Genomic DNA, 26,909 nt, shown 5'->3' with positions numbered 1-26,909 from the left:
CGGCCGAGTCCCAGCTCCATTTAGGGTGAGGCAAAGTGAAACGGCAAACCGCTCTGAAGCAGAGAGACCGTCCTCTCCCGCCCTGGCTATAACCGTAACCTTTCTACCGTTAGCGAAACCAGCACGCGCACCGCCTCCCTCCATCCCGCCCCGCTCGTCATCCAGCCAGAAAATGAAGCGTCCTCCCCTAAAACGGCCAACAGAGGGCCCCTCTCTGAGCATGCGCTCCAATGCGCGCCGCCGGCCGCTGGGCATGCGCTTGCTGCTCTGACCGGCTGCAGGGCATGCGCAGTGCCGGAGCGTGAAGGGGGACGCTTTCACCGTCGCTGGGTCCGCTCGCTTCTCTCTGGAGAGAGAAAAACGCGTTTCTGAGGGTACGAGCAGCCGCCCACCCGCTTTTGCCGCCGCCGCCGGTCCTCTTGCGAGGCCTGGTGAAGGCCACGCCGCAGCTCCGTTGATTTCTGGGCCCGAAGGCTTCGGTGCGCAGATAGCTTACACGCCCCTCTTGTTTGGGGCCCGGCGCCGAGGTCCCCAACCTTGGTGTCCGTCGCCGGGGAGCCGGGGCTTCCTATGGAGTCTGTGGCGCCCCCTTTTCTCCCCACCTCGCTTCGGGGGGGGGAGCAGAAACCTGCCCCCGCCCCCGCCCCGTGGCAGGTTGGTCGGGCAGCTCTTCTTCCTCCAAGCTTCCAGCGAGACAGCTTCGTTCTCTTCCGCCAGATTTGCTTCCTGGAAAGTAGAGGTGCTTTACCGGGCGGCTGTTTAGGGGGGCTGAGAGGTTCAGCTCTATCTCCGCGCCTTGCAAAAAAAAAAAAAAAAAAGCTCACAAGCCGACCAGCTGCTAATTCCTCTAAAACCCCCACCCACTCATTTCCACCTCCTCGAGTGCGTACACTTAAGACCAAGCAAACGGTGAGGGATGTTTGTTTGTCCAGTGCCCCAGTAGAGAGGGGCAAGAGTCTGGTTTTGGAAGCAAACTGGGTTTATTGGGACCCTCCCCCCGTTTACCTCCCTGCAGTCAGATCCCCCCCCCTCCTGTGCTCTCCTGTGTTCAGAGTAAGGTTGGTGTGATGGTATGGGGTTGGACTGTGGGGAGATAAGCGCTGGGTGAGGGTTCAGCTCTCCTCTTTGGCAACAAAAGCTAGACTTTCTGCTCCCTTGCTTTATGTATGGCTGGTGAGCTACCACCATTGCATCCGACATAGGCCTTTGAGGGCTCTCAGCTCTGTGAGAGTTGGAGGAAGAGACTGGCACCGGGTTAACGGCGCGGTTCTCTCTCATTTGCTGCAGTGCTGCCCATTTTCCCTGCTGCCTCGCGCTCTTGTCCACTCCTGCTTTCACCATGGTTAAGAAGAATAGTATTCCCGCTGGGTAAGTATCCTATAAATATTACATGGAGAGAGAGGAAGGGGGCTCTGACAGCCCCACCTGTTCTCTCTTGCTGCAGCACCGTCTTTGCCATCTACCATAAGCTAAGGTAAGTATTTGCAGCAACATGAAGTCACAGCTTACCGTCCCCCAGGTAAGTATTTTATCCCACCGTGTTTGTGAATGCTCCTCCATCAGCCATAGATGGCTCCTGTTTCTTCTCTCTTGATCCTCAAATGTGTGCAAAGAGGAATTAATTGAAACTACGTTCTTTCACTTCTGTGACATGGCAGAATAATACCACACCATCATGTTATAAATGTGGTTTTTATTAATTACATGACATGCAGAAACAGATGCTACTTGACTAAGCACGGGCTATTTACATAAGCCCAACTTTACCAAAGTATTATTCAAGTGTGGTTATTTTTAACTGTAGGATTGTCAGCATTGACTTGCATAATTGTCTAACAGTTATTAAACAATAATTGCTTTCCTTCATCACATTTAGCCCCTAAGGTCGCAGTTTTTCTCCACTTTTGTGACATGCCAAAATACCCCAGAACTCTCTTAAAATATAACACAACTTTTCTATGGAAAAGTGCTTTTAAAATGTAGAGATTAGTTTGATAAAGCTATCCAAATATCAAGATAAAATTGAAGTAATTCAGGAAGTGACATTAGAAAATTAAACATAGAAACAATATTGCTAAGCAGTATTATTTCTAAAGGAGTATTGTTGCAGCAATTTGAAAGCAAAGTTTGTGGTTATGACATATTTTTTAGTTTGAATTGTTCTGCGTCTTCCTCTGTTGCCTCCTGGTCTTGTACACTCTTGTAACCTGGCATTAAATTACCAACATAAATTGAGTATTCATTTAACAGACAATTGAAACATGCACTGATTTTAATAAACAGATCAACTTGGTAGTCCAACCCTCAATAGAAGGATAACTTGGCTGGAATTATGCATTGAGAACAAAAGCTTAACATTGTAAGGAATTATTGGGAAGTTAGGTACCAATTAAAATAGTGCAAATAAAAGTGAACTGTAGTTGCAAGATTGGTACATTATCTTTTAGGCTAGAACTGGTAGCGTAGTAGAGCTTGATTTTTTGTCTAGAGGCCAATCGTCACAACTTCTTCGGTGTGTAGCTGCTAACCAACAGGACTTCACCTCTTCCAGCTTGGTAACATACTATGAGAAGCGATGCATGACTATCACAATTGTGCACTGAACTAGGCACAGATAAGTTTTCAGTACTGAAGTTACTATACAATTGCAGCCGCACATTACAGCCTCTGTGCACTGAGCTGTCTGTGTTGTTGACAGTTATATTAGCCACCTTAGTATATGCTGCTAGATGGAATTCATTACTGGCTGAGTTTACTGGCAGCAGCTGTTCATTTAAGGAGCTGTTACACAACCTGCCATCTCTTATTTGTTCTTCTATGTCGTTGCTGTTCTCTATGCCTTCACAGTACACCCATACAAATACCAGCACTAGAGTTGTAGTACACACAGACTATAGCAGCCCAAATACTTCTTGGCTGCTAGATCCTTGGTGAGGGGTATATGAAAAAAATCTGTGATAAATTGGTTGAAAGGATTATATAAAGAATGGACATTGGGCTGCTTTTGCTAAGAAGACAGTGCTGGGGGTTTTCAGTTTTTAAAAGGTTTCCATCTCGCCTCTCAGTGGAAGTTTCTAATGAAGGTAACACATTGATTTAAAATTGAACATTAACATAAAAGCAAAAACAACACCAATAAAGAGCATCAGTAAGAACAGAAGCAACATTTTAAAATAGGGAGAAGTATGGCTGTCCCCAGTGCCAAAAACGTGGTGAAGTCACACATCTGGGGCACACCAATGAAAAGGTCCTATCTCTGGTCCAAAGCCAGGTGTAAATGCATAAAGCAGATCAAAAATACAAAATGTCTATCAATCTGTTTCCTCCCATGTCAGAGGGTCTTTCACTGATGCTCTCTTTCAAATACCAAATATCAGAGATTGTATTTGATATAATAAGGGCAAGGGTAGTATACCTGATGCCACCATTGCTATCTTTTAGGCACCAGACAAAACATTTTGTATTTACTCAGGCATTTAAAAGAATTTTTCTATTCTTAATATGTCTATTGAGAATGAAGTTCAGTAGAACTTCCTCTTCAGTAAGAGAGTACTGTATTATATGACTTAATTGTGCTTTTATCTGCTGCTGCTTTCTGTGTATGTTGTATTACTTGTTTTTATTTTTTGTACACTGATTTGAAATTATTGATGAAAAGAGGTGTATAAATATTTTAATTAAAGGGAAATCATGCAGAAATAGATTTACCTTCCCAATATGATTTGGTCCTACAGCATACAAGGCATATTTTACTGTAGAAAAAAAATACTGATAACTTCCACAGTAAGTTGAAGGTTCCAGTTTTTACGTCCTCCTTTAATTGTACACTATAGCTGGACTATTTCAAATTGCACATTGTTATTCTATTTTATTTTGTGTTAATTGTTATACCTACAATGAATTTGCTAACAATATAGGTGAATATACATTATCCAAAGTGCTAATACACATTACTTGGAATGCATTGTCATTATATACTTCAGGTATATTAACAATCTAATAAAAATTAATTAAGCAATTCAGATTGGTAAATATTTTCTATTTTCATATTAGGAAAAATACATTCAACTTAAACAGCTAAGTTATTTTAGGCAGCTAAATAATAAGGAATAGAAAGTGAGTGCAGTTAAATGTCTTTGTTTCCTATTGTAAGAAGGAACTATACTTCTGTATTAAAAATGTTATGTTACTTTGCAGTTATTCATAAGACACGTAGGCTAGCAAACATTTAAAAATCATTTTTTGTTAACAAAGTACTTATTTACATAATTTCAGGTGCTTGCATGATCATTCTTTTAACAGGTGATAACATATTATCGATTTCAGTTTGCCTAAATAGAATAAAGACAGATTTCCCTTCCTTCTATTATTTTTTTTAATTGAGGAGGGCATTATAAGATAGCTCTTTACTCTAAGCTATTTGCTTAAGTGGTTCTCCTTTCATTCCTTATGATTTGAGGGACAGTTGAAATATTCTTCGCCTTGTGTATTTCTGTAACACGGTTTGAAGTATTAAATCAGATGCTAATTGGGGTCACTGCAAGTAGTCCTAAGTTTTTTTCCTATTATGAAAAAATAGCTTTTAACTCAGATGAGGAATTGTGTACAACCATTACAGCTGCTCTGTTGTGCTCCACAAAACTCAATTCCACCTTCACCCCTGTTGATTTTCTCCATCTGACAGTCAACTTTCCATAGGTGCTGAGTATTCTCAGGCCTCATTGAGGGCTTTGCCACTTGGGATTCTTTTTTAAAAACATTTTTTATACATGCGTGAGGGCAAACCATGCGGTTTCGCTGAACATGCTGGTATCCCTCTCTTTTTTTCTCATTAGTTCCATTTCTGCCATCACTTACTACCTGATCTCTTTGTTAGAGGAAGTGATGAGTGCAACTTAAGTCTGCATGAGATGGATTTCATTCCAAAGTTTTCACTGCATGAGTGCAATGAGGCAAGTCTCCCACTGTGATGGTATAGTGTTATTGCTGTAGAGTGCCTCACCAGCTCTCCAAAAATTGGGCTCCTTTGCCTCAGCTTAGCTTGCAAATGCACCTCTTCTTCTTTGGTGCGATACAATTGCAAGAAGGCCTTATAGCTCAGGAAACGGGAAGAAAGGTTTCTTCCTGTTTCCTGTGTTGTCTTGCAGTGGCATTGCACAAAAGAGAGAAAAGGCTGCTTTGGAATGTAAAACATTTGAAACTGTTGGGCTTTTCATCTCCATTATAGCATTGAGGTAGGAGGAAAGCCTTCTACCCTAGAGCTACAGTGCAAAGGAGGAATGCTGGAACCTTCAATCCTCCTCTGCTGGTCTGTCCCTATGCATCCCACTCTACTACATGTGTGCTTGCCTCTATGGTGAACTGTATGCCCAGCATAGCTGAGTAGGAGAGTGTACACATGTTCTTTGGGCACACCCACTACTGGCATGCAGAACTTGGAGGGGTGGCAGCCCCTAGTGTGGCCCTCAGGGTGAAAAAGATTAGTCACTCCTGTTCTAATTGATCCTAGACTAATATAATATTAAGTAGGTTTTCACCTATTTAATGTTCAGCATAATTCTGACATTCAGTTTGATGCATGGCTCTCAGTGGCATGAAAGGCAGAAATCTTCAAGAAGATGAGACAAATCATGTTTAAAACTATCAATTATGTTCTCCCCTTAAGGCAGAGGTGTCCAAACTTCTTTCAAAGAGGGCCAGATTTGATGAAGTGAACATGCGTGAGTGAGTTTACCCCAAAGTTGTTGAGGGTTGTTGTTTTTTTAGGATTTTACCCCAGGAAATAAACTGCCACAGGGGCCGGATTAAATAGAACAGCAGGCCGGATTAGGCCTCTTAGCCGGACTTGGGACATGTCTGCCTTAAGGGGTCATCCTCAATTCAGAGTAAATGTTGGCAGTTTGCCTAATCTAGTATTTAATCAGGAAATGATACTTGAGAAGATATCTCTTTTCCTCTTGCCAGATGCTTCCTTGTATAGCAAGGTAGCAACAACTAAAACAAAAAACTTCAGCTCTGCATGTCAGTTTTAAGATAATGGATGACAAGGACCTTCCTCACTTTCCTGGAGAATGTAAAGAGTCCATGACAGATGAAGGATTTTCAACGGGGGAGAGGGCTTTGGTTTTGGTTTATCTGAAACTGCCTCCGTGTGGTGAGATGTTTTGTATGCATCACTTCACTATGAGGATCAGGCTCAACTATTTCATTTATCTCCATGTTCACGGAAGCTGGAATGTTTGGCATTGGTGTGGAGACAAAATGTGGTGGGAGTTGACCATCAAGGTGAGGCAGTACATATGAACTGGCTCACTGCATGAGGCTGTTGCTACCAAGGAAGCAATTTCAAGCAGTAATATTATTTGTGGCCGCTATAGTATGCCAAAAGGTGACAGATACATACTCGTTTTTGCCCAGGACATATTGAGTCAAAGGTTTTTAAAAATTGGTTTCATTTTCAGCTTGGGTTCATGAGTATTGCCTCCTTCTCCTAGTATCTTAAAAATATGTTTGGCAGCCTCTTCAACCATTTGAGGTGGTTCAGATATATTTACTGCAGGTTAATATCAAAAAGCCTTCTGCTTGGAATGCAACTACCATAAAATGAATACAGTAACAAAAATTAACATTCATAAATTTTAAACATGTTTAGTAATAAAAAAGACTTCATAGGATACTTGCATGCATACTTCTGAGGCAAGGTTCACTGATAAAAGAATCTTAAGACAAACCAATACGTCTTTGAGTCTTGCTTTTATCAAATATCATACTGCTTGGTTAAAGCACAATTTAAATATTAACTCATTTCCTTGTTGGAAACTCAAGCTGCAAATTTGAATCGTAATCAGTGGTTTGGCACGCTGTTTGAATTCAGTAGTGCTTGCTGGATCCCAGTCCAGTTTGGGTAGATGGATAGCTATACAAATAGAGAATGAAAGCCTGACCCTACGATAAGAGTTTTAGTGTTCAAAGATGGTAAGTATACTTTGGTCAGTGAACAAATGTGTTGCATCGCTATGTGGCAGCAGATAACGCTTGCTTATTTTATCTTCATTAAGTGGTTACATACGTAAACCTTGAAATTACTCCATACAATCTTTGAATTAATCTGAAAAAAGCCCCACAATCTTACTTTATTTGTATTTCAGACAAGCCAATATTTCTGACAATAAAATATAACAATTCTACCACCTCTGTGTCTCTTTATTTCACCTGCAAGCTATACTTTTTTATAAACTACTCTGAGGCAATTCATTTTGAGAGTGGAAGCTGAAGCTCACACAGTAGAAAACATTTACTGAAATAAAGGAAATGTTTACCATTTTCCTTAAAAAAAAAAAGCTTAAGCAGTATGTAAATTTTCTTTTTTAAAAAACAAAATTTTACTGAGTTGCTTTTTTGTTATGGATACCAAGCACTGTGTCTGAAAGAGTCCAAATGAGTACCTACTACAAAAGTGTTATAGTGTAGCCTTGGAGGGCCACTGTCCATCAGTGCAGACAGTAGTGAGTTATGTGAGCCAATGGTCCAACCTTGAATAAGACAGCTTCCAATATTTCTAACCTCTCTAGCCACATACATACACACTGAATGGATTGCTGCTTTTGCTATCATCAGCATCATTTTCAATATAGATGTGGTTTGGATTGGCATACCACTAGCAACCGATGAGAACCTTTAAGCTATGGAAACAATCTGCCAAACTGTTGGAAGGTAACGTGGCGCTTTCTTTGTCAGCTGTAGTAAAAGCTGGCTAACAACATACAAAGCTGTCTTCTATTCAGCCTATTAATAATTTCATTATTGCATTTTTATCCTACCTTTCCTTCAAGGAGCTCAAGGTGGCTAGATGGTTCTCTCCCCATGTTATCCTCAAAGTGACCCTATGAGTTAGACTGGGACACAGTGACTGACCCAATCAGATCCACTTGGTGAGCTGCATGCTTGAGGTGGGGATTTGAACCCTAGTCTCCCATGTCCTAGTCCAACACACTAACCCATATCATGCTTAAAGCAAAATAAATTTATTTTTGAAGCAAGTGCCACTAAGTACAATTTAGGAAATATGCACTATTGACAGTTAGACATAGCGATAAGTGTTCCTACTTTGGGAGCATGTACGGTATATAAAGCAAGAAATACAGGCTGTGCTATCCATTGCTACTATTGAGCAATACTCAATACTATTGACTGTTGAATATGGGGGGCCTATATTTTATCCCCCCCCCCCGTTATAATTGCTTCTTTCGAAGCATCTTGAAGTGATTTCGGAATACAATGAAAACTTGCATAAAACAATTGGATATCTGAAAACAATTTCAAATGCATACAGAAAACATTAGGGATAGGAATATCCACTCAGAAAAATTGTTAAAAAGGAAAGTCTTCAAGAGCTGTTGAAAAGAGAGTACAGATGGCACCTGTTTGATATGTAATAGGAGGGAGTTCTAAAGGGTAGGCACCACCACATTGAAGCCCCAATCCTGACATGCAGAGCAGTTATGATAAGATGGTCATTGGTATATAAGGGATGAGAAGATCTTTATGTCAAAGCCTTAAGTGTTGTAGCACAGGTTATACTTGCATTGCTTTATGCAGTAATGAGGAACCTTTTTCAGCCTAGTCCCCATTCCCTTTGAGGAGCATGCTTGTAACAGATGGGGCCAGAGGCAAACAATGAGCTTAGTCAGATTCAGAAGTGGACTGGGAATTGTGAAACTTAATTGTGTATAGTAAACTCCTTTCTATGCACTTTCACACCTCTGTCCATCCAGGCAACCAAGAACTATCAAGAGTTTAAAAACATTTCAGCCAGGCAAAAATACTTAAGGAAGGTTTGAAGCAGGACCAGTAAGAGGTGTGGCCAGGGGAGAGTTCTGTGGGCCAGGTAAATAGGTCTTAAGGGCTGCATTTAGCCCCTTGGGCTGAGGTTCCCCATCCATGAATTTATATTAAGCCTGCTCTTGCTTGCTCCGCATTCCTAAAACACTTCTTGCAGTTTTAAATTGGTGTTGGAGGCTAATATGCCTTACACGTTCAACAAGAATGAGTTGGAGATTAAATACTGGTCTTGTATGCCTGCACATGCCCTTGTAGTCATACATGGGCTTATGAAAAGATGGACAGCTGAATCTTGTGATATTGCAAAATATGCAAATATGCTTTTTTATTTTGAGTAATTTTTCTACTATTACTCATGAGAGGATAGCCAATGAATTATTTAGGGTACTGAAGTCCTGAACCTGGTCCCTGGAAATGCTGCTCTTCTAAGATTCATCATGTATTGCATACACATTTTCAAAATTACCTTCACATAGATCCATGCTCAATACACATCATATGTATGTTTAATAAGCAGAATATACATATAGGGACAGGTTATGAAGGATGGAAGAGCATAGTTGTGAATCCCGATTTTTTAAAAGCAAACTAGAAGGCCTCTTGGCTGAGTTTTATGTTCAGTTGCATGCTGAGTCCCCAATAATAGTGCAAGAGACAATGAATGTGACATGGCTAAGTGTCCAGGCAATAATGCTTTCTGCAGGATAGCTTCACTATCCATGTTTCTGTTTTCAAATCCCCACCCCATATCCTGCATTAGCACCCGCAAATGTGAAAAACGTTCCTCACAATATCCACAGTAAAAAGATGCCTACTTTACACAAAGAAGTATGTGTGCTTCCCCTGTCCTTTTGATGCATATGGCATGCTGAGCCAAGATTTGGCTTAGCGTGTCCGAATCTGGCCTTGTGGTTAAGCTCTCTCCATGCTAACTGCAGACTGTAGCCAAGGTTTGCTCTTAGCCATGGTTTATTCTTAGCTGCAGCTCATAGTTTGCAGGGAAAGAGCTTGATCATGAGCTGGGGTTCAGATGACACGTTAAGCCAAACCTTGGTTTAGCTCAGCATGTTGTTGGTGTAAAAAAGACTTAAGAGGAGCAAAGCAGCTGTGAGCTCTGCTGCAGGAGCCTGCACATCCAGCAGTCCCAGTAAGCCATAGTTTGAGGCTACCTATGCAGCAACCTGGTTTGCACAACGTGGGAAGCCAAAGACTTCCATAGTAGCAAGAGATACTTTTCACCTACCTCTCACTTTGCCAGAGGCTTCCCATTACTTTTGCAAGTAAAATTTCTATTTTCTAGTTCCATAATAGGGTATCTCATATAAAATACAAAATAAAAGCCAAAATTAAATCTATGAGTCCCATAAGTTTTTATGCTTACTGTATGTGCTCAATACACAACAGCCCCCTAATGTAACTGGCAACAACATAGAAGCTGCTGCAGTATGGATGCGCCTCGTAAAGTTTTTAGGAAGTGATTGCAGACATTGCTGGAGCAATGGTTATTTCTCATATATCAGAGATGACGGCTTGGGATATAAACATGTTAAACCAGCTCACAATTGCTTCCTGCAAACCCTGCCAGAAATAGCATAGGAACAGCCACATCACAGTGACTCCCATTTTAAAAAATTGCTAAAGATGCATTCTAACTTGGAGCCTGCCAACCTCATTTCTAGTTCTATATGTTGCTGCATTAAGTAATGTATATTTTAGCTTTGCTTTCAAAAAGAAACTTTTGAAATGATACAGGTTTTTGTCTTGCTTCCAGTCCAGATTTGGACCTATGGCAGGAGATGCATAGGGACAGTGTAGCCTTGTTGACCTTCCTGAATCTCACAATGGCATTCAATGCCATTAATCATATCAGTGTATTCTAGAGTACCTCTGTTTGGTTTGGGTGCTTTTTACATAGAAATGTCCTAAATAATTTAGTAGTAGTAGCAGCAGCAGTAATAGGTGCCCCATGGAATTAGTAGTAGTAATAGTAGTAACAAGTACTACTGTATAGCAAAATGTGCTATTTGGCAACAAAAAACTTGATTTTCATCTCACAGTAATAGCAAGAGAAAATGGTTTCCTGTCTCACTACATATGTTAATTAACTCATCAGTATTGATTATGTTAACATTTGTCATGGTTTGGGGGAATGTTCACTCTGGTTTTTTTGCAGACATTCTAACCCTAATTTAATTGTCCTTTGTAAATTTTGAAATTTCATTTCTCTCTGATTTCACTGCTGATAATCCTCTTCCCACCTGCAGCTGAAGAGAGCATACATCTGATAAAGCAGACTCCTGCTCACAAAGGCTTATGCCCTCATAAATTTCTTAGTCTTTAAGGTGCCTCAAGATTCTTTTGTTATTTGTGCTTTGACAGACAAATTCAGCTGCCCTTCTAGAAACCTAATCAAAGATGAGCACATTTCTATAGGAGAATTTTGAGCTCTCTCCCATTAAAATCAATAGGGCAGGCTCATGCTCTGAGATTTCAGTAAGCGTTACATGCTTACCTGTTTGGAATGGCATGACCAATGCTACAGAAAAGGAGAATACAACCTTCTTAACAATGTTGGATTGGAAATGAAGTGTACACAAATGCTTGCCTACATAGCTTCTGGGGCACAGTAACACTGGCCTGAGGATTACACGTACAGCACCAAGTACTGTATGGTTGAACCCTGAGTTTGGTCGGAGACAACAATATGTTGGGTAGGGGGAGGGAATCCAGAACCTCCTTCCCTTTCTTCCAGCATTAAAGAGTATCTGGATTCAGAACCAATATCAACTGCACCAAAACATATAATTGGTGCAGTATTCTGAAAGCAAGTTTCTGCTTTTTGTACATATCTCTGGATTGAAGTCCTTATGTTTTCTCTAAAACACTGTTGTCATAACCTGTATTTTTCCAATGCATACAGAATTAAATACAACCATATTTCACTTTTCTTAACAGATGGCGGAATGTATCGCCAATTGGACAACCTATAGCAGGAACCCGGTTCATTCCTTTCAAAGCACCCATGAAAGGGGTACGTATAAAATTTTGCTTTCATACATTTATATTAATCACAAAGCATAACACATAAACTCAGGTATATTTTATCTAAGTGTTTAACTTATCTCCTTTTGGATAATCCCATTCAGCACAATATCAGACAAGAGCAACAGAATAGTCTTTAAACTACAAGACTATTCTCTTTTAGTATTCTCCTATCCCTATTCTGTGTTTTGTATGTGGCTCAAGACATGGTTGTAGGGCAGGGTATTCTATTGTGTTCTGTGTATTGGCCCTTTGTCTCAAAAACCCTGTTTGCCGCTCAGTTGCGCCTGTGAGTTTTATTAACTGAGATTAAAAGAAAGAAAGCACTTTCTTTCCAGAACATACAAAGGTCAAACCTGTATGCTATGTGCACCTACATCACACATTTCCATATTTTTCAGTGGGTCACATGACGCTTTCCCAGGAATCTCAATTTACACAGATTGAATTTTGTCTTGCTTACTCACTCCTTAAGGCTGAGGAAAAGGAAGGGGGTGATATATAAATTGAACTTAAGAAAAGAAAGTTGAATAGGGGAGAGAATTTTCTTTCAATTGAGAAGTACTGTTTCTTAGCCTGTCTGTACTGGGTGGAGTTGCTTACAAGCTAAAGAATGGGAGGTTTGGTTTACTATCTGATAAACTATCTGATATTTACTATCTGATAAACAGCATTGTTACTCAAGATGATGCAAAGAGGTGTTTCGTGAAGGATGCTTCAAATGGTGAAACTGTATAGATAAAAGATGTTTACTCCACAATGATCTGCTCCACCTAGACGTTGCTTATCAGTTTCTTTCCAAAGAAGCAGGCAGTTCCAGTACCTTCACTTGTTTAGGTTGTTGCAAAATACCACATGTTCAATTCAGGGCAATTCCATTTGGGCTCTAAATTAGCATTATCCTTACAGCAGCCAAGACAGAAACCCCTTCAACAACCTTCTGTCTGTGAATTTTCATATTACCTATGCCTCCTGTTTAATTTTAGGTAAAGAATTTTTGTGCTTCAAAACTACCTGTTACTTTTGAATGCTTCTGTTTCATTTCCTAATTCTCAGTTTTATAAGTCAGCTTTTTCCATTTCCATAGGTACATTTTCTCATATATAATTACTTTTTTCTCCACCCTAGGAAATCAACCAGCGACTGACACCAACTCAAAAGTTCACTCCAAAAGATCTGATAGCTGCTATAAAAGCTCTAAATATAGAGCTTGGCTTAATTATAGATTTAACATATACAACAAGATACTATCATGTGAAGGTAAGAATAGTAAATTTGTATTTCCGAGTTTTGCTGCGTACTTTCTAATGCGGATCTTAAAACATACCAATTCTCTATGTGTTATGCAGCATTCAACAGTGGAGGAACTTGATGAGCTCTGAATGTCAATTATTTATTTATAGTTGCCATCGATGTGCACAGTGCTTTGCTTAGTGTAACAGGATTAGATCCATGCCCCTGAGGGCATTCAAAACCGCAGAGCAAGGGAAGAGAAGGAGAGGTAGGGAGAAAGAGCAAGAATGCATTTAGGCTTCATTACAATAGTATATTAGAATCAATGGGCTGGTTCACTTTAGTGGATTATAGTGTGACCAAGTTACATCAGACACTTAGACTGGTAGTGAGACATAGTGACAGGATTATGAGAGTAAGATTTGCCAATTTGAAACCAGGATCTTTCTGTTCAATGATTTTAATCAAATTATGAAATGCCTATCACAATGAAATTTCAAAAATGTTGGAAACGGAGAGAAGCACTCTAATTATATTTTCAGCTGACATCTGTCTATGTTTTGGTGGATGATTATAATGATGCCATGACGCTCAAAGCTTTGAAACTGGATATTTAGCCAAGTTACTATGTCATACGTTTAAAACTCTATAGGGCTTTCTCCAAATATGATCTCATGGGGCAGGTTTCCTGTCAGATCTTGTGCAATAAATAAATAAATTGCAGTGCAAGGAAGACAGATGACACAAAAGTGCTTGGAGCTGTTGCAGTCACATTCCCTTTCTGAGTTTGGGGATTTGTACCAACAGTAATTATGACTGGTGCAAGAGCATTTTGAAAAATGATTCACCAGACATAATTGTGCACTTTCAGCTCCTACAAAATAAACTTTATTCAGAGCCAATTTTTAAAAGTTTGATCAATCTTAGAGATATGCAGTGATTAAATTACAATGTTTTGCTACAAGTTTGTTCACCTTCTTGTTGATAGGATTTGCCTAAAAATGTGGTCTACAGGAAGCTTTATACTATTGGATTTGAAGTTCCAGATGATCCTACTATTCTACAATTCAAAAAATTGGTCAGAAAGTTCCTATGGGAAAATGCAGAAAATGGTAATTAGCAGCATTTTTCATTTTGTAAAACACTGACAGTATTTGTCCATATATGTATAATTTACTAATTGCTGTTGGAATCTGTGAATACGGATTCACAGTTTTCCAATGTAACAAATCTGGAATTTTACAATGTTTCCATTTCCTCCCTTACTAACAGTGTATTTTTCAATAAGAAAAGTCAGAGACACTAAATACATGCATTTTACATATTGTGTAGTTTGCCCCAGTTTCAAATGAGGTTTGCTACGCAGCATGAGACTGCTATTCAAGAAATACAAATACAAAGCCCTTTTGTGCATGCAAAGCTGTTTGTGTGTTTATTTGGATCTCGGCTATTGTGTAGAAACAATTCCCATTAAAAATGTGCATCCACATCATTGTCTCAGTCCAGAAAAGTCAATCCACATGCATTAACAGATTTCTGCATAGTGTGGCTCAGGCTGCAGGGAAAGCCTTGCATTCAGTTTTGGACCTGCAAAAGCAATTCTTCGGGTGGAATTCAATGTCACGCTCTTCCAAATGTTCCATCTGCACAAGCATTGCAGCTTGCCTTGCTGTATGGAATGATCATCCCTCTCCTCTCCTCATGCTGTTCTGTGAGTTGTCCTGATCCCCCCCCCCGGACGTTTCCATGTGCTCTGGCACTCGTCACGGTGTCCCGTTGTGCCAGTAGTGGTTTAGTCATGCTGGCCACATGACCTGGAAAGCTGCCTGCGGACAAACGCCAGCTCCCTTGGCCTGAAAAAGTGAGATGAGCAGCACACCCCATAGTCGCCTTTGACTGGACTTAACCATCCAGGGGTCCTTTACCTTTTTTTACCCGATCCCCCCCACCATGCCAATTTCATGTGATGGGGTGGGCAGAAAGGTCCATGGCAGAAGGAGAAGTCCTTAGGTGAATTCTGCTCCGTGTATAGTGCATGCAGACTACATAAGATGCCATCTCAGTCCTAACAGTACTAATTACTAGTTACCGTATTTTTCGTTCTATAGGGCGCACCGGCCCATAGGACGCACCTCGTTATTTGGGGGGGGGGAATGAATAAAAAAAATCATTTCCCCCCCCAGCCGCGGCTGCCGCCCCAAGCCTTGCGCACACCTGCCCGAAGCACGGGGCACCCTCCGGAGGGCTCCGCATGCTTCGGGCTGCAGGCTGCCGCCCCAAGTCTTGCGCGCCCGGCGGGACCTCCCGCCGGGCGCGCAAGGCTTGCGAACACTCGCCCGAAGCACAGAGAGCCCTCCGGAGGGCTCCCTGTGCTTCGGGCGACAGGCTGCCGCCCCAAGCCTCACGCGCCCGGCGGGACCTCCCGCCGGGCGCGCAAGGCTTGCAGACACTCGCCTGAAGCACGGGGAGCCCTCCGGAGGGCTCCCCGTGCTTCGGGCGACAGGCTGCCGCCCCAAGCCTCACGCGCTCGGCGGGACCTCCGCCGGGCGCGCAAGGCTTGCGGACACTCGCCGGGGCTGCAGGCTGCTGCCCGCAAGCCTTGTGAGCCCACGGGAACTCCCGCCGGGCTTGCAAGGCTTGCGGATAGCTTCCTGAAGCCTGGAGAGCGAGAGGGGTCGGTGCGCACCGATGCCTCTCGCCCTCCAGGCTTCAGCGAAAGCCTGCATTCGCCCCATAGGACGCACACACATTTCCCCTTCATTTTTGGAGGGGAAAAAGTGCGTCCTATGGGGCGAAAAATACGGTAAGCAGAAAAGGAGGGAGAAGTTGGCTCAAGACTGTCAGCTTTCAGAGTCTTCATCACATCTTAGAAGAGGTTTTGCAAGTGAAGCAGAGTGCAAATAGCCATTTGCCAAATTCATGGTTCTCTAAGTGGGAGCCAATACATTCAGCATTAAGGGATTAAAGATGCATTACTGGACCAGTTCTGTAAACAGCAAGAGTCTTTGCAAAGCCTTTGTTTTATTGTGCACTTACTGTATTTTTATATTCACATTCTTTTATTTTCATTTTGCTTTTTAAATAGCAAAGCTCATAGGAGTACATTGTACTAATGGAATTAATAGAACGGGTTATCTTATCTGTAGGTAAGTATCATATAAAATATTAAACAGTTATTTTCACTAGAGTGATATGTTCTGCTTGGTGATCTGCATCTGTGCATATATTCCTTTAGATATCTTATTGACGTTGAAGGCTGGGATCCAGAAACAGCAATCCAAGGTATTTATGTGCCCCTTGATCAAAAGTCAAGGTTCTGCATGCACTTTGTTGTTATATCAGTTGCCATAGCTGGGATCCAAAAGGCTGCCCCCCAAAAGCCACAATCATACTGAGACTTTTGCAACCTCCTTTGTTTAGTTTTATGCAACTCAAAAAAACTTCTCCTGGAGGTCATAGGAGCAGCAGGATGCTATACCAAATGCTATACCAAAAGTGCAAAATTACAATCTCTCCATATGTTCACAGAAAACTTTACACTTGTGTAAGGGAAAATAGAGCCTTCTTCATGTGATTTGGCTTATGTAATTTAGCTCATGATAATTCAGTCCTGGCACTGTCTGTAAAATGTCTGTAAATCGTTTTAATGTGTTATTTTGTGGAGTTCTCATTTGCATGATCACCGAGATGTGAACCATGCAGATACTGGATACAGCAACTTCCACTGTCTCTGACTTCAGTATATATTTCTAGACATGTTAGAGACCACAGTGGTGTATCTAAGAACTCGAAGTTTCAGGTTTTTATTAAGTTGCTCATCAAATGGATAACTCTCATGCCTAGCGGAGTGGGGTGGGTGTAATAAGCTGTTTTTGTGAGAGTCCATGACATTGGTTAAATGAAATGACAAACCACAATTCATTGTTACGAGAATGAGCCTTTCTGATCCTTGGGCTCATATATTCACTTTACCTTCTACTTTGTTCATGAGGAATAGGTCAAAAACCTCTGCTTCAATAGTCATCAGATGCCCCTGTTACATCAAAAGTAGGGAACTGCAGTTTGTTCCAGCTGTGGTTTTCTGAAGATCCCAAACAACTGCAGTTAGTTAAAAAGAAGGATGATCCTTCTTTATAAGAGTTTAAGCCTAATTAGTTTTAAGTAACCACAGTTAAAACAAACCACAGTTCCTTGAGTGTGAATGAAACAGGGAACTATGGTTAATGCTAAAGCAGAAGTTTTCAATTTTCTTATGCAAATGATGGAGAAGAGGTAAGGATGAGGGTGGAGTATGTGAACCAGAGCTCCTGCTTGTCCATCTTCATAATGGCAAACCATATATTGCAGCTGGGCACAGATTATTTTTTCAAAGATTGAAAATATTCTGCTTATAGCTGCAGTGGCAAATAGCACCCACTAGACCAGTGCAGTGTAGTAACACTAGCTCTCTGAGAACCGTGCTTGATCACAGTTAAATTAGAACCCTGGTTAACCTTAACAGCAGTTAATATTGGGGTCAATTAACTGCTTTATTGTGGTTAAAGAAGGAAGGAAGGAAGAATTTGTCTTAGTAAGAAGAGGCACTGTGATGAGGTTATCTCTTGATTTGTTAATCACAGTTTATTTTGTTTATTATTTGCATTTGTCTGTCACCTCATAATACAAGTTCTCTAGGCCAGAGGTAGGCAGAAGGTAGTTTGTGATCTACTAGTATATTTTTAAGTTATTCAGCTCCACAAGCGTTTCTGGGTTTTACCCAACACGGCTGTGGCACCAGCAGAACAAGCTTCTGGCAGCACAGCATGACTTTCCCTTCCTCTTCTCCCACCTGCAACTGCCATGCACCCTCAGACTCTGGACCAGATGTTTAGGGAACCCTCTGGAGCATATTTTGGAGGCATGATGGGAGATGCATAGGGGATGACAGGAGGGGAAATGTCTGTTGCACAAGTGGAAATGTGTTTGCACCCTCTGACTCCCAGTTTTTTAACAATGCCATCAACAAAACAAATTTTGCCACCTAAATTAGGCTGCAGAAGTGTAGAAAGCTAACCAGGAGGTAATTTGTGTGTGAAAGTGCTGTGATCTAATTTCACTTCTGATACTGGCAACAACTTCCTAGGTTCAGAATATGCTCAGAGGCACCCTGCTCTTTAATTCTAACTCTGTGTCTTTGCACATGAGTCTGGTTGTTAGAACCTGGGGCTCTAGTAAAAAATGAATTAGATCTAAGATGTCTTCCCCACACACACCACAATTCTAGGCAACAGTTTATAGAACAAATAATATGTCAACATCAGCCTGATGCAGTTATTATTGTGTTGTGTTGTGTTGTGCTGTGCTGTGTTGTTTTAAAACAACATTATTCATGTTGATGAAACCAAATAAGTTGGGGGAGGGATCCACACTTCAGAGTGAGGTTGCAGTCTCCTTCTGGACTACCTTCCCGGATCCCCAGTCAACTCCTACATAGAGGCTGTGAGACAATCTAGCAGGGTTCCTATAATTTAGCACAAGAGGAAGGGGGGGGAGGAAGGAAGGACTAGATGACTCAGAAAGCAGCAGGGAGAACAATAGTCCCAGCAAACTTCAATCATATCTTTAAATAGCAATGGGCCAAGCCAGCCAAGCCCAAGGTCAGGTGAAGGCAGAGGACAAAGAAAATCAGGACCTTGGATAGCTCCAAGCAACCCTGCTCTGCTAAAGCTCTCTACTACATAAAGTAGCTATGAGAAAATACTAGCAGGGAGAAAGCCAAGTGAAGATTTATATTGGCTGACAGGACCTGTAATGTGGCTGTGCCTCCCTGGAGGAGCAGTCTGGGTTGTTAAAGGGCCTTGTTTGATTTTGTAGCGTTTGATATCTGCTAACCTGGGGAGGAGATCCAGCAGGGGACTCATCAGCTGAGTCCAAGGATGGTGACAGGGCTGTGTCCTCTGACTAGGAAAACTGATGGTTCTTCCTCTCACTGCTCCCCTACCCCTGGAGGAAGGGACCTCAACCTCATCCTCTACCATGCACTGCAAGGTTCCAAGCTTGGGGGGGGGGTCATAACACTGCAATGCATTCTCTCAACCAGCATGCTAGCAAGGTGGTAGCTACATACCTGTCCAGGGAAGAACTGTTTAAAAGTGATGAACAGGATGCTGTGTCCTCAATGTGAAACATGATGGCTCTATAAATATCTAAGGAAGGTCACTCCTAGTGAAAGGGTGCCTGCTGTGACTTGACTTTGTCTGCCTTGACCAGACTTTGCTGTTTGATCTGACCTTTCCCATTGTGAGCTTGCCTTTATCAAATAGTACCTGCTTTACACACAAGCCTCAAGCTCCTATGGAAGCCAGAGAAAATAGCTCCTCACTTAGTCACTGAGGAATCAACTTCAGTGGCTTTTTGTGACAGAGCACTTCAGAACAGAATTGCATGCAGCCATCTCTGCTATCACTGGACATTACAAAATTAACATCTTTGCATCCTCTGATGGGGAACTTTGGCAAATGGGCTCTCCAGAGAGTTGTTGATCTACCCAGAGATGCACTTCTTTTCAAAATCCCCAACCTAGATGGCCTCCTGCACTCAAGGAAAGAAATTATGTGCTCACCTGTGACTCTTTATTATTTTAAAGTAAAGGAGATTAGCTAGGCCCCATTGTTCAAGCTGCTTCCCTGGGAGAGAATAGCTCCTTCATTTTCTCCCAGCTTAGCTATTTGTGCTCCTATCCCCTTCCCCTCTCCTCAAAGCAAGTATCATATCCATAGGGGATTTCATCAAAGATCTAAAATAATCCTTGAACCATCTACCTTTGCCTTGGAATCAGGAGGGGGGGTAGGGGTGGACCTGAAACCTCTAGAAGGAGACTGCATCCTTTTCCCCAAGGCGTGGAAATTTCCCCAACTTAGCTGGCCTTCACTTGAGAAGAACAGAAATGCCCATGTACGTATAACAGAATTTGTTCCTAGAACAGAAATGCTCTGCAGTTTTTGAACCCCTATCAACAGTTCCCCCCCCACTGTTCACAAAATGGCATTCCACACAACTAATGTTCGCAAAATCTGTTTAGCTTTTGGGGAGGCTCGTGGTCACCATATTGATGGGAAAATATACCTGGCAGATCTCAAAACACAACCAATGAGAAGGTAAGTAAATACATCATTTTTCATTGCTAAATACATTCCATTTCTGTTATTGGAGATTCTATACAAGTTCAGTGTTTCCTTCTTCAGACTTTGCTTGTGATAACAAATATGTTACTTTGGCATGGATTCTGCTCCATATTGATTCAGAGCAGACCCCAGTGTATGATTAGCAGAGTAAAAACTTAAACACAGTGCAGGATTCCCAAAAAAGGGACCAGAGGCAATCAAGTTCATCAATCAGAGCTTTTTACTACTGAAGGCAAATGAGCTTTGTGGTCACAAATCCATAAATTTCAGGATTATCACAGACCATAAGAAATCCAGTTGCAGCAGACTTAATTTAAACTTACAATATGACTAAAACCTCAACACTTAAGCACAGTGGTTTTTTTCTGCGGGGACACAGGGGTACACCTACCCCTAAACATTTTGTGAATCTTAAGTTTGGCCTCATTGAGGGGCAGTGTTTCAATATGAGTAGGAAAATGAGAGTACCCCTTAACATTTTTTTAGGGGGGGGGAGCACTGCTTAAGCATACTATATACAGAGCAGAAGAAAAGAGACAGGAAGTGAAGAAGAACAGAGGAAAGAAATAGGCTCCTTCTGGCCTATTATTATTGTCAGCATGACCTTGACAGAAAGAGATAACAGAACTTCAACTGTTCAACTTCTCTGAAGGAATTACCCAAACATCAGGAACCTTCTGCTTGTTTCTAGGCAGAATAGAAGCTTGTTTGTTAGCTAGAAACTTCCAGCTTGTATCACACAGAGAAGCTTCCAGAATCAATAGAAGCTTCCTTCTTGAATCAATGGAATAGGAAATATCTCTACACTTAGTTTAAACCGATAATTTCTGTACCAAAAAATAAAAATGCAAACCTGACAACTTTTTTGTTCACTTCCTGAATATACACTAAATATACATTCTGATAAACTGATAAGTGAAGAGTAACATATCCTAATATGAAATCTGGGTGTCCTACATGCTGATTAAGCACATCTGTCCCTTGCTCATAAAAAGACAACTGTACAGCAAGGGCCAGCTTTGTGGAAGTATAAACATATATTTACATACAGGTGTGAAACCGATAAATATGGTTGAAAACTTCCTCCTTTCTTCATTATAATGTTGCTTTGTATTTTTCCATCAGTAACTTCAGCAAACAATTAATACATTCTGTTTTGACATTTTCTAGCAATCTTGGAATGAATTTATGGGATACTGATGGAGATATTGCACCACCACCAAATGATATTGATGGACATATTGATAGATTCCCAAATGAAGAATATCCTAGGTAACCTGCAGAAATTCATTTTTCTTAAGTAGAAAGTAGAAGTATGAAAAATATTGTCAGAACAATGAAATCTGTATAGTTCTATTGTAATGCTTACAATTAAGCCATAATTTAATGATAATTAGGTTTTAAATTGTGGAAAGTGCAGTAAAGGTCAAAATAATTCCACTCAAGGATTTCTTCTATAATGAAAACTGACATGCAAACATTAAAACTATGACCAAAAATATAAATTGCAAGTGTGATACTCTTAAGAGATGAGATATTTCTTTACACTTTGGTTTTATCTGCTGATTTCAATACTTGCCTTTCTTAAAATGAGAACCCTTTCCTTAACAGGCCTGGGAAAAGAGTAAGAGTTTTTGACTATGGCCACAATGAATTACCAGAACAGGTTCAATTGAGAGAGTTCGATTTCATTAACAAAGGTCCAGGACAACGACGAAAACCGTATCATGATCACCAATTTCAAGATGATTTGCAGCCACTAGTACAAATAAGTCAAAGACATTTCCCTGACCGCCAGTACTATGATGATGACTATCAAGAAGAAATGCGCCTGATGGATTTAAGGGGCTCAGAACATAGGCTGAGTCCTTTCCATGATCAGTTTTCTGATGACTTTCCAGGAAGGGCATCACCAGAAGATCTTAGTAATGTGGGTCGTGATCAGAGGCAAATACATTTTCCTGACATCCCTGTTCTCAGAAGTATGCTGCTAGATACGGAGGTTGAGGAGGGCCATGTGGAAAGGCAGAGACCATTTTATGAACCGCAGTCTAATGATGGCTTTCAACCACACGTGCAGTTAAAAGACCTAACATTCCACAAGAGATCTCTGCCAAGAATTAGACGTTTTCATGACTGTCCCCCTCATGATGATGTGCAGCCACCAGTAGGAGACTTTGAGTTTGTTAGTAGGGGCCATGGACAAAGAATGGCACCTTTCCCCGACCACCAGCATCACATCGATGACTTACAAAGAGAGGTGCCACTAGAAGATTTTGATGATAGAGATTCTGGATCAAGATGTAGACGTTTTCATGGTGATCAGTCTTACACTGATATCACTGAGGAAACACAACTGAAAGGTTTTCGAAATAGGGGACCTTTTAATGACCACATGCCCCAAGACGATGTGCCATGTGAAGGATATTTAGAAAGGTAAGAATTACCCTACTAGCTCAGAGTATACATCTCTCTAGATCAGTTTCCTGTGTTTGACAGTAGCTGCTATTAACTAATACAATGGAAGAACAGTACAAAGCAGTTAGGAAGACTCCTTTTCCGTTTATGTACTGCTAGATTTAAGATTTCTGAGGTCAAGGAGCCTGATATCCTGGCTATTTTTGATATTCCCATCTACAGTGGAATTCTGTAACCTAGCCAGATTAGCAAATTATAGTTTTGATAGTTTATTGTATTTATGGAATTGAGAACACGAATACTGGTGAAAATTATCAAGTTTCAAATACTGTTTTTCTTTAAGCTCCTTATACAATTAACTTTCTGACTGTATAAACTTCATATTCCATATATATTTTTAATGTTATGCCAATTATTATATATATATTATTTATACTCAGATTGCTTACTTTCCACTATTTTAATATGTCCGTTTTGCTCCTTATAGAGGTCATCCTTTTCTTTCTCATGAGCACTTCACAGAATCTCCTTTACTTCACAGAGAAAATGATTATAATAGAGATTGCAGGTAAAGGCGTTGTCATGGCATTTATGCAGAGCATGTCACTGATTCACATTCAAAAATATAAACTAAAAGATTGACATTTTCTAATAATATACATGCTCCTGCTTTGTTTTTGCAACAAGACAGTTTCCTGTGGATATAATACATCCTTTCATAGAATTACTTCATTCTTGAGGAACTCAGCTTTGAAAATAAAGATTTTTCTTTAGAGGTTGGAGCAGGTACAACTTTTGGTTCCCTCTTAGCTATAATTAGGAGCAGCCTCTGAAATCACACCCTACATCTCCTCTACCCTCTTCTCAGTTCCTTTCTCCCACCGTGGCTGCTGTTACGCGATACAACAGCACAAACTAATTCATCGGTTCCAATTTAAAAAGGATTTTGATCAAGATCAAACTCTGGCTTCAAATCATGCTTAACTGGAAATCCTAGTTAGAATTAGATGTAGTTGGGGGTCAGTTCCAATGTGTCCCTTTTGTAGTTAAAGTAGTGGAGTAGTATGTGCATCCAACAGAGGAGGGTTTGGAGAGAATCCTGCAGCTGGTTTCCTAGTATCTTAACTGTGGGTGGGAGAGAGTTAGCACTGTGGCCCCAGATAACATTAATTTTACTGGGTATAATTGGACCCAGAATTGTAGCCCTAAAGAAATTTTCATTTATTTCTTTTTAATGATGCCCTCTTAGAATTTGGATGGCTTATCAGGATCAAGTGGCAGTGAAAGCAATATAGTTCTAAAAGTCGTATGGCTTTAAAGGAAATCACATCATCACATCAAATGAGACCTTAGTAGAGAAGGCCTGAAGTCACTGATCCTTAGGGTAGATATCTGGTCAGTGTGGTGTGGATTCATGCTGCTGACCACAAACCTGTTTCTCTGCCTGTGTGATATATAACATGTAAAGTAAAGGTAAAGGGACCCCTGACCATTAGATCCAGTCGTGACCGACTCGGGGGTTGCGGCGCTCATCTCGCTTTATTGGCCGAGGGAGCCGGCGTACAGCTTCCGGGTCATGTAGCCAGCAGGACTAAGCCGCTTCTGGCGAACCAGAGCAGTGCACGGAAACACCGTTTATCTTCCCGCCAGAGCGGTACCTATTTATCTACTTGCACTTTGATGTGCTTTCGAACTGCTAGGTTGACAGGAGCAGGGACCAAGCAACAGGAGGCCACCCCGTCGCGGGGATTCGAACCGCCAACCTTCTGATCGGCAAGTCCTGGGCTCTGTGGTTTAACTCACAGCGCCACCCACGTCCCTGTATATTATAACATGTAACCTACCGTATATTATTATTTATACAGCAGGGAGTCAGGAAGTAACCATTGTCGATTGCAACAATTCATTATAAGCTAAAGTAATTTACACGGGGATGAAGCAGCAAAATAGTTAAGTATTTGTGGATATTCCTGTTAGGACAATGTGTTTGATCATATTCTTAGGAAGATATTTGACAGTATCAGCGGAAGACAGAAGGGGAAGCAATAAAAGGGGAAATCCTAACCCAGTCTGGTGGGGCTGAACAGACTGGCAGGGCCACCACTACATCTGCAGCTCTGCCATTCATGGTGGCTGGGACAGAAAGTAGGGGCAGGCAGATCTCTGCATCTCAGAGCTCTCTCCTTTGGGGCTATTTGCCAGTGGGGTGGGGATCCCACCGGTGGTCCTTACATCTGCCTGTTTGGCAGGCAAAAAGAGAAGATCTGCACTGACATTGTGATGCTGGCATCACTCCACAGGCAGCGGGAGGCTGTTGGAGCAATACCTCCACTCGGTCCAACCAACCACACCTCCAGACCAGCACAAAGAGGCTTTAGATTGCTCTGTATCACACTTCAAAGCAGTAATGCTGTATTATGTCATCGCAGTCCAAAATTCTGAGTGGGGTGGATATACACAGGGGTCTCAGCATGCACGAGACTTCTTGTTTTCACATAGCATGATCATCTCACTGTGTACACGGATCATATTTCAGAATAGACCCCTGAAATCTCTTCTTGAGTGGAGGCTGAGCCTTGTGTGCAGGTATGAATCTTCCTATGCATTGGGACCTATACTGGTAATATTTTTCCTATGAAATGTACTGAAACTAAAAAGCTTCTAGGAGGGAATTTCGTTATCTCACGCAGAGAGAGGCTGCACTACCCATCACTTGGAGAAATACACCTTTTACATTTTTAATTTGACAGGTTCCTTTCCAAAGAAAGGAAGTATTAAGGAAATTTTTTGTAAAGTGCAACCTTTTATGCTTGTCTCTCCTGTCTTTGATGACTGCCTGATCAGCTGAAGAAGTTTACAATTAACAATTGTTTTCACATTATAGACCTGATTGCCCTGAAGATTACAGGAGAAGCTGCCCTCCTAATGATGAAATTAACAAAGGAAGAAAAACCAGATTTGCACCATATCCTTCACAGCCAGTACATGACTCTTCATCCGTGCAACAGAAAGTTAGTTCAGTTTCAGTGGACCATGGAAGGGAACTTCAACATAAAATTACAAGGGAGACAGAGCAAAGGCAAAGATTGCCTGTAGTAACAATTGATTACAATTATGGTTTGCCTTTAGACTATGCATCTGAAGACGAAGATAGATCACACTATGATTTACCTCCAAAACAGCACCAGATTTGGAAATGAGCCAAGTATGTGTGGCCATGCATGTTTACCCATTATCCCTTGTGTGGGGACCAAACCTTTTCTCAAACTGAAGAAGCATATCTTTAAAAATTACAGCACTCGTATCAGTAGTAAGACTAGTTTCCACAAATGTTTGGGGTTTTTTACATGTAGATAGTGGTACATTTGTTACGTGTATGTGGAGACAAATGTCCAACTTCTGTAAAATAAAATAGTGGTTACCTATAGTGAAATTGGAAGACTGTGTTCTTCTCACTTCTGCCTCACAGAAGCTGTGTTCTTCTCACTTCCCCTATTTTGAAATGTATATATATTGCTTCAACTTACGAAATGTGTAATAAAATAATTTAAAGACAAAGACTGCTCTCAATAAACTTTTACTATGAATTTGAAAGGAAATAAATTGCAAAATATGAAAATAAAAGAGTTATGGTAATGTGGTCAATTCATTTGATGGTAGCAATTTGAATTTCTCAGTACAGTGGTACCTTGGTTTATGAACTTAATCAGTTCCGAAAGTCTGTTCTTAAACCAAAGCGTTCTTAAACCAAGGCACGCTTTCCCATAGAAAGTAATGCAAAATGGATTAATTCGTTCCAGACTTTTAAACACAACTCCTAAATCAGCAGTTTAACATGAATTTTACTATCTGACAAGACCATTGATCCATAAAATGAAAGCAATAATCAATGTACTGTACTATAAAATAAATAAAACAGTATTGTAGATGATAAAAATAAAAATTACAAAAAATTCTTACTTGCACTGATGATAGTCATTGTTTGGATGGGAGACTTTTATTCATTTCCGCAGTCACACAATCAATCAATCAGTAGCTGAACTTGGATCCACACAGATCTACCCCCCCCACACACACACACTGCTGTGGGAAATGCTCCCTAGAGCATGCATCTCCCACAGCAGCATGGGGGGGTGTTACGCGCCCACCAACCAGATGGCTAGCGGGTGTGCAGCTGCCCTCACAGCTGCGGGAAAAGCCATGACAACCCCC

The 26,909-nt window shown here is 41.1% G+C and overlaps 1 protein-coding gene across 5 annotated transcripts; it reads left to right on the top strand.

Moving 5' to 3' along the window:
• Positions 1–257: 257 nt before the first annotated feature.
• LOC128414073 (uncharacterized) lies at positions 258–26,133 on the top strand. Of its 5 annotated transcripts, none has more exons than XM_053388779.1 (12): positions 259–374; positions 1,288–1,368; positions 11,797–11,872; positions 13,012–13,143; positions 14,105–14,228; positions 16,202–16,262; positions 16,352–16,398; positions 20,177–20,252; positions 21,450–21,551; positions 21,891–22,715; positions 23,185–23,265; positions 25,582–26,133. In XM_053388779.1, the coding sequence occupies exons 2-12, from the start codon at positions 1,340–1,342 to the stop codon at positions 25,895–25,897; spliced, it is 1,869 nt and encodes a 622-aa protein (XP_053244754.1). In that variant the 5' UTR covers positions 259–374; positions 1,288–1,339; the 3' UTR covers positions 25,898–26,133. The 5 variants fall into 5 exon arrangements, with proteins under 5 accessions (XP_053244758.1, XP_053244756.1, XP_053244754.1 ...); XM_053388780.1 differs by lacking the exon at positions 259–374 and adding an exon at positions 641–909; XM_053388783.1 differs by lacking the exon at positions 1,288–1,368 and having other exon boundaries at positions 258–374.
• Positions 26,134–26,909: the final 776 nt, after the last annotated feature.

The sequence above is a fragment of the Podarcis raffonei genome, chromosome 5 (genome assembly GCF_027172205.1).
Source record: "Podarcis raffonei isolate rPodRaf1 chromosome 5, rPodRaf1.pri, whole genome shotgun sequence".
In the NCBI taxonomy this organism is placed as follows: Eukaryota; Metazoa; Chordata; class Lepidosauria; order Squamata; family Lacertidae; genus Podarcis; species Podarcis raffonei.
The sequence above is the reverse complement of the archived record's forward strand: the minus strand, read 5'-3'. Positions and strand labels throughout refer to the sequence as shown.

What these genes read in the sequence shown, in the direction of transcription:
- LOC128414073 (XM_053388779.1), top strand. Translation starts at nt 1,340, where the DNA reads ATGGTTAAGAAGAATAGTATTCCCGCTGG. An exon ending in TCAAAGCACCCATGAAAGGG is followed by an intron (nt 11,873 to 13,011) that starts GTACGTATAAAA and finishes TCTCCACCCTAG; the next exon opens with GAAATCAACCAGCGACTGAC. An exon ending in AAAACACAACCAATGAGAAG is followed by an intron (nt 20,253 to 21,449) that starts GTAAGTAAATAC and finishes GACATTTTCTAG; the next exon opens with CAATCTTGGAATGAATTTAT.